This window comes from Cydia splendana, chromosome 20 (genome assembly GCF_910591565.1).
Source record: "Cydia splendana chromosome 20, ilCydSple1.2, whole genome shotgun sequence".
NCBI classification, from domain to species: Eukaryota; Metazoa; Arthropoda; class Insecta; order Lepidoptera; family Tortricidae; genus Cydia; species Cydia splendana.
Window position 1 is genome coordinate 12,644,571 of NC_085979.1, and position 12,024 is coordinate 12,656,594.

At 41.0% G+C, this 12,024-nt stretch overlaps 1 protein-coding gene across 1 annotated transcript in view; it reads left to right on the forward strand.

Moving 5' to 3' along the window:
* LOC134800558 (agrin) overlaps window positions 1-12,024 on the forward strand; it is a 96,832-nt gene that overhangs the window by 80,294 nt on the left and 4,514 nt on the right. The window contains exons 3-9 of the mRNA XM_063773046.1: window positions 1,530-1,670; window positions 2,965-3,112; window positions 4,073-4,234; window positions 6,421-6,564; window positions 8,750-8,914; window positions 10,840-11,001; window positions 11,577-11,702. Of these exons, the coding sequence (XP_063629116.1) occupies window positions 1,530-1,670; window positions 2,965-3,112; window positions 4,073-4,234; window positions 6,421-6,564; window positions 8,750-8,914; window positions 10,840-11,001; window positions 11,577-11,702 (1,048 nt within the window). The remainder of the gene's footprint in view (window positions 1-1,529; window positions 1,671-2,964; window positions 3,113-4,072; window positions 4,235-6,420; window positions 6,565-8,749; window positions 8,915-10,839; window positions 11,002-11,576; window positions 11,703-12,024) is intronic.

The window sequence follows — 12,024 nt, forward strand, 5'->3', positions numbered from 1 at the left end:
CATGTTAGGTCATAAAACATAAAACCATATCGTCCTAATTCCACAATATTCTAAATTATCATCTCCATCTTAACAGAGACACAGAGGTAATAACAGGGGGTCGCTAAATAAAAGGATGGATCAACCATTATTTAAGTTACATATAACCTACTTAATACTTACATAAACTTATAGGAGCCTCGTCTGCCAACAAACCGCTCTGTGGTTTGGCAGAAGAATGCATACGTATTTAGTTGTAAGTAAGCTTGAGAATAAACGCTTTATTTATTTTATTTTATTTATTTTTATTTCTTGTTGGTATTCAGTCCCATCAGCCTAGGGATAATATGAGCACAGTTTGTTACAAGCAATGTTGTACCACGTTCTACTAACATGCTTAACAAAGGTCCGTTATGGAAAGAGCTTGTATCTATGTAGGTAACTACCACAAAAAACGCATGTTTGGTTACCCAGGAGACCGTAAATATGGCAATTTATTATTTATTTACAGTACACCATAAGCCGCTTGTGTTAAATGACAGCTACTCGTATAACTCATAGGCACGTGACCTGTGACCCGACTGCACCGCGGTGCAACAATGCGACCAAGATCAAGCGCAATTGGGATGTGACCCACATTCGCTGATAGGTCACTAATGTGACTATTACTTGTCGCTGCTTTTGATCGGTTCACACCTGCATGACAATAAACTATAGGTAGGGGTTTTATAGGTAGATATTTGTTACTTGTGATAGGTACTGAAAGTAACCAAATCTAAACGAGTGTCGAGATTGTACAAGCCAAACGTTTGAAAAACATTAAGCCGGCTACAGCTACGGTTTTTTTAGGGTTCCGTACCCAAAGGGTAAAACGGGGCCCTATTACTAAGACTCCGCTGTCCGTCCGTCCGTCACCAGGCTGTATCTCGTGATCTGTGATAGAATAGATGAAATTTTCACAGATGATGTATTTTTGTTGCCGCTATAACAACAAATACTAAAAACAGAATAAAATAAAGATTTAAGTGGGGCTCCCATACAACAAACGTGATTTTTGACCGAAGTTTAGCAACGTCGGGCGGGGTCAGTACTTGGATGGGTGACCGTTTTTATAGATAATGGTACGGAACCCTTCGTGTGCGAGTCAGACTCGCACTTCGCCGGTTTTTTATTTAGTTTCATATTGTCCTTAAAACTTTACAAGCCTCAATCAGTTATAGGAAACTAGAACTTGTTGGAATTATTACCACAGAATAAATACATAATAGTACTATCGTACAGAAAGGACACTTCCTACAAAACCGAAGTTTGACAGCGATTCAGGGTCGAATCATGATATCCCTTATGGCACTATGCCTTTCGGCTATTTAGGGTTGTCAAAATTCAAGTCATTATCTTATCTGTGGTCGTGCATGCAAAGGGATATTCTCGGAGTAATGCTGAGCCGAACGGAGCCGAGTTTGCCCGAAGTCAGGAGTGTCTCCCCACTCTTACTACAGGAATCAAGCTTAATTCACTCTACTTACAATTGTCTTTTTTTTTGTTTACAGCGGCATCGTGGATTGATGCCGCCCGCGACGCGTCATGCCCACGGATCTGCGGGCCCGCGCTGCAAGGAGAGCCAGTGTGTGCCACCGATGGATACATCTACCCTTCGCTCTGCGAGATGCGGAAGAAGACTTGTGGGAAAGGTCAGCTCATTTATAATTTGTTAGCTCGGTGTTTCATATGTCTTCTTCTTCTTCTTGGTCGTGACCTCATGTCTGAGGGACGTGACTCCTATGGGTTATTCTTCCTACCACTGCTTTCCAGGCCTCTCGATCTTCGGCCATCTGCATCGTTGCCTGGAGCGAAATCTGACACTCCCGGTAATAATGCGCCTTTCTAGCGTGTCCGTGCCTTCCTGACTGTGTGGCCGAAGAATTTAAGGACTCTCGCTAATTTGTGATCCTAGGTACCTATACAAACTTGTGTACTGTAATCATATCTCACAGTATGTGAAAACATTTAATCGATTAAACAATTGATCATGGGTCGGTTGCACCAAACCGTCTGTCACCGTTAAAGCATTCGCAAAATTTATTTGTAAGAGAAATTTCATACTCCACTGCTGTTAATCAGTCTGTTAAATGTGGTTGGTGTAACTGAGCCTAAGTCTAAACCTAAATTAGCCTGAGGCATTGTTATTCATACTCGTATCACCACAACTTAAAAAAGAATGTCCTCCGCGCCGCGTCTGACGGTGTGATTGTATATTCGGGATAAACTCAAAAAGTACTGAATGGATTTTCACGCGATTTTCACTTACCAATAGAGTGATTTTTGGGGAAGGTTTAGGTGTACAATTTGTTAAGGTTTTGTGTAACCCATGTGAAGCCGAGGGTCGCTAGTTTACAATAAAATATTTATTACATTATTATTTTAATATTCTGAAGGAACCAAGCTAAGTACTGATTTATAATTAGTGGAAGCACTAGCTGGCTTGAGCGAAATGAGCTAACATCTGAACATTCAAGGGGAAAAATTATACCTGTTGCATCGAAGTATGATCCATATGACAGTTTCAAGTCTCTTTTGTGTGAGGTAATAAAAAAAATTAAAATCTCTAAATAAATGACTGTGCTTAACTTCCAATAAATGTCTACAAAAATTTTATGTGACAGCTACTCCATATAAAAATGAACTGTCTAGACTAGACCATTATTTGACGCGAGAGACTAGTAGAGAATTGTGTGTCTTGATCTCCATTAAAAGCACTTGACAACACGATGTTACCTTATCTTATCTTACTTAATGGCGCAGCGACCTAAAATGAGTCTTGGTCTCCGACACGAGTATGTACACGCCAGTTGTCGCGATCCTGTTCCATCTCCCGCCAGTTATTGGCATGGAGATCGCGCAAGTTCGCTTCAACAGCATCGCCCCAGCGATACCAACACAATGTTGATCAGACATAATTATAACCTTAACCTAAAACATTTTCAGGTGTCCGACTAGCTCCGGAACAAGGGTCCTGCTCCCGCGCCCAAGGGTCCAAGTGTGACCACCGCTGCACGTCCGAACGGGACCCGGTGTGCGGCACTGATGGAAGAACCTACCTCAATCGGTGCATGCTACAGGTGGAGATATGCAGGTACTAGTTATCATCATCTTACACTTCTAACAACACCTTAAGTACAATCGCCTGCACTCGCGATACCACCCTTAGGGCGATACTCGTTTGAACGCCTTGCAGGTAGCAGGTAGTAAGGATTAAGGCAATGTTTTCTTAACTGGAACACCGCGAGCGCAAGCGATTGTACCTAGTCGGCAAGGGACTTGCAAGGGGCTGTGTTTGGGCTCCTTATTTCTGGACTTGTTCATTTTTGATTAAATTTCCCTAATTTAATGTAAATCCAGAAAAGAGAAACATTGGCGGTATGATCGATCAGGAGATACGACGACGATCTACATACTTCGTTTTCCGATCATTAGATCAGTTACTGATCTAATTATCAGTAACTGATCAGTACACGGCAGATCATTAGAATAGTAGTGGGCGGGTCTCTCTTTCTCTTCGATTATTTCCTAAACGTTGATAACTTCTCAGTCAACTTCTATCCATGGCGTTGATTACAGTACCATAGAAATTTGAGGAAGATTAGGCCTTTAATTGATACGTCCACCTGGGAATAAAGTTGCGGTAACATTACAAAAAGCATTTAAAAAGCCCAGAGCGGGCTAAATGCTGATTTTTAAGTTAACAGTAGGATAGACTGACTCTTGATCCCTGATAACTATGGGTCTTGACATCAAAATACAATATGGTCGGTGTTCAATAATATTAAACATAAGTTCATTTTTAACACACAGTTTGTATAGAAAAGTAGGTCTTAAGCTGGCCACATTATTCATTTAATTTGAATGTGACAACACTTGGAAAACGTCTGTCATCCCATAGCAATTTGACCATCATGTAATTTTAATTTTAGTTGAAACGAACAATATAAGTTTCTTATCTTTTAAAAGCTGTTTTAATATACAGTCGGTAGAAGTAAGAAGCCAGAAATGCAAATGAACATTATTTTTGTATCCGTCTCTCTCTATCTTCCAGGGTTGGCACCGGCCTGTCTCATTTAGGCGCCTGCAACAACATCAGCGCGCATCGCGAGAACTGTCCCGTTGACTGCTCCCAAGCTCCACTGGACGGGCCCATCTGCGGCTCTGACGGAAATGTGTACAAGAGCACTTGTCAGATGAAACTGCTGACGTGCGGGTGAGTTCTGATTGCCTGCTCAGATCATGGAACTGTTCCATTGTCTTCTTCTGAACGCCATTGGATGAAACCATATGTAGCTGGGAATGTACAAGTACACACAATTGTTCGTTGAAACTGCTGATCTGAGAGCAGGATATGATTGCCTAGCCTAGCTGAAGGTGTACTTCTAAGTGTGACAAGTTTGGTAGGTACTACAGAGGTAACTGTTGATAGTTAAACAAATAGATACTAAATGGATTTCGATCGCTTAAATCTCGTATAATCTAGCTGAGGGATTGCCAAATTTACATTCTTGAAAGAGATAAGAAGGTATTATTTAAATAAATTCATAATAACGTACTTTGAAGAGGACTTCATTAGAAAAATTAATAGACACGCAAAACAGTAGATCAAATTTATTTACTAAACACTGATTTAAACTTTCACGATTATTAAACATTATCAAACTGCACAACGGGACGGAGGGGGAAACATTGCAATTTTAATCGGGACGATGGTTTTAAGATCTCATCCACATGGAATCCAGTCATTAGTAAATGTAAGCGGAAACGAATATCGACAGTCGATAAATCGAATATCGTTAGTGTTGTGTGTCGACAGAGTGACATCCCTAGTGTGCAAAACGTTCAAACTGATAAACAAGACCAAGTGCGGGTAGTTCGAAAAACTCGCGCGGCTAGAAGATGTTGATGTCAACTTAAGCCCGTCTTCTCCGAGACCACGGGGACAACGCCGTCCTCGAAACGTCGGAGGTAAATCTTAAAACTTAAATACGCGATTAAGTCCCGTTGTGCAGTTTGATAATGTTAAATTTATTTACTGTTAGGTCAAAATTGAACCGAAATTGCTTGTGAAATTTTACCCTAGCTAGCATAGGAATAAGCCAATTTATCGCCTTATTCCTATGCTAGCTTGACTGAGATATTTCCGTTTTTCTAGATACATACTGAGCACCGTAATAATAACAATCATACGATTGCAGATCATTAAAAGAACACATTATCCGTATCAGACTAACTTACCCAAGCGAATCATTGTGAGTTATGATTTAACAACCGTAAGTGGCAGCGTAACTTAAACAATTTTTACATTTAATGGAGTGCGAATTAATGTAATGTACATGCCTCGTCGACCACAACAAGTCCTTAAAACTAGTGTAATAAGGTTGAAAATGTCGGTGTTTATTGAAGCGAAAAGGATTAACCGTGAAAGGAAGCGTCTAGAAATATTGCTGGTTTATGGGATTTGCGAGACGGATACAATTACCATGAAGAAATTAATGACGTCAGGTGCAAGTAATTTATTATCATTATTATGGATGAAAATAATTGCGAAAGTAAATGCACCGCCTACAATCTTTCTTGCTTTGCGTGGTAGGTTGAGTGGTAGAGTTCGCCTTTTGTACATTAAGTCGTTCTTATGTGCTAACTTAAAGTATTCTTTTTTTTTTTTTTTTATAGGACATTTTTACACAAATTGACTAAGCCCCACGGTAAGCTCAAGAAGGCTTGTGTTGTGGGTACTCAGACAACGATATATATAATATATAAATACATAGAAAACAACCATGACTCAGGAACAAATATCTGTATCATCATACAAATAAATGCCCTTACCAGGATTCGAACCCGGGACCATCGGCTTCATAGGCAGGGTCACTACCCACTAGGCCAGACCGGTCGTCAAAGTTGTGTTAACTAACAACAGATATTTTTAAAGCTTTCTCTGGACTTTTATAGGTGATACTGATGTTAACACGGGAAATTGTTGTGAAGATTTTTTTAATGAGCAGTGTTACTGTCGAGTAACTTTAGTTTCTTAAAATACGTACATGGTTTGGTGATTAATTGTTGTCCAGTAGATTAGTTGAATATGGACGGCACGAGAAGGTACCTACTTTATTCTATTGCATGAATGAGAGAAACATTCAGCGATTCCTAGTTAAGGACTGATAATCAGGGTTAATTTAAGTTTTCTATCCTTTTTTTTATAACTTCAGGACATATAAAAGCTACTTCCAATAAGAAGTAAGAGCACATAAAAAAGTGGATAAATTACTGCCTTGGGGCCGATTCACGGTAGAAGTTGCTCGACCAGGAAGTTAAAATTGATTTAAAATTTTCCTTTTTGTTAGTCAAATATTTTAATACACCATTACATATCTTAATTCATTATGTCCACAGACAAGGAGTTGTGCGAACGAGCAAGAAACACTGTCAAACGACGCGACACTGCCGCGAGTCGTGCTGGCGCGTCGCGCGACCGACCTGCGGCTCCGATGGCAAACTATACGCCAACGCTTGCAGAATGAAGGCCACTAACTGTGGGTAAGTACCCAACTCATTATTTCTGATAGCCTGATATAGTCGTTCGATTCGTAACTGGCCCAGAACGGCTAATTCTTTGTCTATTGTTAAGTAAAACCGCACGTGCCATTATCTGCAAAAAAAGGGTCGTATAAATTCTAATTGGCACCTGAGCGCGAGCTAGACCAACGCTAAAAAAGCAGTGTAGGTGTAGGTGCGCTCTCCGATAACGCGCCTTTGCTAACATCTAGATGACACATTTTAGACTGGTTCTGTAGCGCTCGACTCGCCGGCACTCAGTAATTTTTTACTTGGTCCCTCTACCACAGAATTGTGGTAGAGGGACCACACAAGAATAGGCAAATTATTTTTCCATTTGTTCATTTCGAATCTTATTGCAATAGTAGTTGTAATTCAATAACCGGTTAAAGTGACCGATGCAGGAGGTAGAAGCACGCGCCGTTTTACCTAACAATACACAAAGGATTTGCCGTTCGGGGCCAGTTACGAATCGAACGACTATACTGTGTGATACTGCGGCGATCCCTGATATAGACAGGCCAATTCGAGTTTTAGTTATTAGATCTGTTTCCGATATGCTACTTATCTAATAACAAAAACTCGATTTGGCTTTCGCTTGCTGAATGAAGACGACTTAATGCAATTGGGTATTTGACTACTAGTCAAATCAGTTTCTTTTTTCGAACTATCAAAACGATTTTGCTACCATGGAATTTATATGAAACACTATAGCATGTGACGTCACTATCAAATTATCTACTCTTTATAGTTTTATACGGGTTTTAAAATAGAAATTGTGTGTAAAAATAACTGCTGTCTACGTTGGTGTAGTAGTTATTTGTTTCACAAGGGGGCAAAGTTGTTGTTTAACCACTCGTGCTAATATTGATACCCGAGCAAGCGAAAGATTCCAAAATTGAACCATGAGCGTAGCGAGTGGTTCGAAAAATGGAATCTTGAGCGTTGCGAGGGTTTTAAAGCACGAGGGTTAAACAAATTTTGCCCCCGTGTGAAACACAAAATTTTTCACCACACCAACCCGAAGCAAATATTAAATGTAAAATATCAAACAAAATCAAACCAAATCAAATTCAAATGAATGTTATTAAATATTTATCATCCAAAGTCATCATTTAAAAGTCAAATCTACCAGCAAACATAAGAAAACAACTCTTGCATTTGATTACTTTGCCTCACATGTGAATTACTGATAGCAAAGTGCAAATTTGCTATCTGTTTTTGAAGTGCAAAGTAAGCCTTTCCGAGCTGGTGTGGTGAAAAATAATTCATTTTAAATACATAGTTGAGTGTGCTCAGAGCATAAAAAGGTCAACCACTGCGTTGCATGAACAAGAGATTTCCTTTGGCAGGATTGGTCCTTAGGACCCAAGGATGGATTTAAGAAGTGGAGCCCGTATTTTTGATGCAGGTGGGGGGTGGGGCGGTTTTAAGCGTCGGCGACGTCTGATGTTAATAATTGTTTGAGTTTAGGTTCTATGTCAAGTTTAGTATCATTTTATTTAGATTTCATCTCAATCGGTTCAGGCGTTATTGATTCCCCATACAATCTTACACCTTCCTTTTCACTTTTAAGAGATTTTTTTGAATAAAAACTATCCTATGTTCTTCCCCGGGACTCAAAATATCTCTATACCAAATTGTATCCAAATCGGTTCAGCGGTTATTGAATCCCCATACAAATTTCCACCTCCCTTTTCACACCCTTAAAGGATGATTTTTGAGATTTAAAGTAGGCTATGTTATTCCCTGGAACTCAAACTATCTCTGTACCAAATTTTAACTAAATTGGTTTAGCGGTTTAAGCGTGAAGAGGAATTAAAAAAAAAGTATTATTTTCATATTTTATGTGTTTTTACTTCGGAATGGTGTCATTATGATATCAGAAATGAATTCGGCATCCCCGATTTATACGAAAACGATACCAAACTTAGCCTAGTAGCTTAAAAGATATAGATATCAAGATCAAGTTGAGAGCCCCCCCCCCCCCCCCTAAAAATTTACATCAAAAATCTCGGTGGCTCCACTTCTTAAATCCATCCTTGGGTCCTAAGGACCAATCCTGCCAAAGGAAATCTCTTATTCACGCAACGCCGTATTTTAGGCCCAGCACCATCCGCTAACAGTCAAATACTCTATTCTAAATATTCTAATTGCCTTATTCCAGAAAGCACGTGTTCGAAGTGCCGATGGCGTTCTGCGTGTCACAGGAGCGTACGTCGGGCGGCGAAGCCTGCGCCACCGACTGCTCGGGTCAGAAGGAGAAGCTTGTGTGCGGCTCCGACGAGAACGTGTATAGGAACGAGTGCGAGATGAAGATGCTTAACTGCGGGTGAGTTCTGGTTGCCTGGTAGCTGTGGGCATTGCCGGGCTAGCACATGATTGGCGCGACAGTATCTCGCGGCGAGATAGACTACCCGTCCCTCTTTTATTAACATAGGTAGAAAATGACGGGTAGTCTATCTCGCGGCGAGATACTGTCGCGCCAATCATGTGCTTGGCCTACTGGTAGCTGTGGGCATTCCACAAAAGGTCTACTTTGACGGGGACGCGACGCGTATGGTAGACCTTAATAATCTATCTTTGTATTCTAGAGTTAGACCAAGAGAAGTCTGCAGCGATTTTGATAGCTCACGCAGGGCAACTGTTATTTTTTTCATAATTTCATAGAAGTTTGACGTTTAAAATAACACTTGCATCAAAATCGTGCAGACTTTTCTTGGTCTAACTCTATTCTATGCCCTGTTCTATGTATCTGTATGTACTCAAATGTTATCGTGCCAAATATCGGCTTCTTAGCTTTATTTGCAACGATTTGCAATGATTTTTAGGGTTCCGTACCCAAAGGGTAAAACGGGACCCTATTACTAAGACTCCGCTGTCGGTCCGTCCGTCCGTCTGTCCGTCCGTCCGTCCGTATGGCACCAGGCTGTATCTCACGAACCGTGATAGCTAGACAGTTGAAATTTTCACAGATGATGTATTTCTGTTGCCGCTATAACAACAAATACTAAAAACAGAATAAAATAAAGATTTAAGTGGGGCTCCCATACAACAAACGTGATTTTTGACCGAAGTTAAGCAACGTCGGGCGGGGTCAGTACTTGGATTGGTGACCGTTTTTTTTTTGCCGTTTTTTGCATTATGGTACGGAACCCTTCGTGCGCGAGTCCGACTCGCACTTGCCCGGTTTTTTGCTAAAATATTTTTGATGTTGATTAGTAATAATAACAACAGTGCAAAAAAGCATACTTACTCGAAAACTGTACAGCCTACATCATCTGAAAATATTGGCATAATCTAGAGTACCTATGTGCGGAAAGAGAAGAGTCGTAAAATGTATTGGATCCCATACTCACGACTCGCACGGATTCACGACTCTTCTCTTTCCGCTCAGACTCTAATTATTTTGACTTTAGACCTAACTGACATCAAACTTATAAATAGATACAAGCAGAGAGCGACTGAGCAGTAGGCCTAGCATATGACTGGCGCGACAGTATCTCGCCGCGAGATAGACTACCTACCCGTCTTTTTCTGACTATATTAATTAAAGAGGGACGGGTAGTCTATCTCGCGGCGAGATACTGTCACGCCAATCATGTGCTAGCCCAGCGGGCTTTGTAAACAGGTAGTTTAGACTAGTTTAGATGAGATAAAAAGTCAACAGAGAACAGATGTATTTACTCACTTTTATTACTCTTCATAAATTAACACAAATAATGTGACAAGAGAAAACAAAATGAGTAGATATAGCGCACAAAATGTAGACGTTATTTATTTATTAACAGCGTGACGTTCTTAATTACGTAATTATTCTGCATAGACAACGAAAAAAATGCGTTGGGTGAAAAAAAAGTGCCGGTGAGAAATTAAAGCGAGACAGGTCCCGTAGTCAACATGCCAATCGCTTACGCTCCATAGCGATCGATACGCAACTGTCACTGTCGCACTAATATAGAAGAGTCACAAAGCGTTTCGTTGTAACGATAGCGATTGTCGCCTTGGCTAAGCCGGCAAGGCCTCCACACATTTCATAGCAATAATTCTTCACTACACCTTATAAAACAAATCCCCCGCCGCGTCTGTCTGTTTGTGTTTGTTCGCGATAAACTCAAAAACTACTGAACGGATTTTCATGCGGTTTTCACCTATCAATAGAGTGATTTTTGAGAAAGATTTAGGTGTATTGTTACCCCGTGCGAAGCCGGGGCGGGTCGCTAGTATACATTAAAATCATTTATCCCAATTCCACAGAGTGAGCAACAGGAAGATAGTGAAGAAGGTGGACATGGATAAATGCCGAGCGAAGATGAACAAATGCCTGAAGGTCAAGTGCCCCAGCGAGTCTGACCCCGTATGCGGTACTGACGCCAACGTCTACGCCAACCCTTGCCACCTCAAGGTCGCCACTTGCCTGTAAGTGCTTACAAGTGTTACTTTTACACAGCGCCACAGAATAAATAATAGTACTAGGTACAGAAGATTCACTCTCTAACAAAACGCGTCTGTTACGATTAGGACAGATATGACCCCTAGGTGGCGCAAGCGCCACGCGCGGCTTATGGCTAGCCACCAAAATTGGTGTGGGATGGATGTACTTGTAGCTACTTGCTGCGACGCGACGAAATCGCGGAGTGAGCCACGCCTGACAGCGCGGGGATCACATAAAATATTACTAAATTAACTGTCCAAATCTATTAAAATTATTATTATTTCGATCCAATTCGAGGATCTTCGTCTAGGAGTAACGACTGTCCAGCCTTTACTGATCAAGCTCGCGACGTATACACGCGCGTGCAGAGATAAAGTGCCCTCCTGTAGGGGGGAGAACTTTATCGCTGCAGCAACAGTAAAATGGACATTCAAGTGCCCGGTCTTACAGTTTAACAATAAGTTCAAACGTTTGCTTACACGTTGCCCCCGACTAAAATTAAGTAACACAGTAATTGATTTTACAAAATTGTTACCATATTTTTTAAATATTTCCGCAGCAAAGGAGTTCAGCTGGCACACTTCGGTAACTGCACGTTGCTGCCGCGACTCGAGATTGACTGCCCGGAGAGCTGTGACAACGCCGTGGAGCAGCCTGTCTGTGGATCCGACGGAAACGTTTACAAGTAAGACTCGTTTTTAGGGTTCCGTACGCAAAGGGTAAAAACGGGACCCTATTACTAACACTCCACTGTCAGTCTGTCTGTCTGTCACCAGGCTGTATCTCATGAACCGTGATAGTTGAAATTTCACAGATGATATATTTCTGTTGCCGCTATAACAACAAAGATTGTTGAACAAATACTATAAAGTACGGAACCCTCGGTGGGCGAGTCCTACTCGCACTTGTCCGGTTTGTTGCTCTTGGTCCCATTTAATAGCACATATCGCCTAAACTAAAAGGTACCACTCACCAAGAGACTAAAGACCGTCTACGTTAAGTTTGCA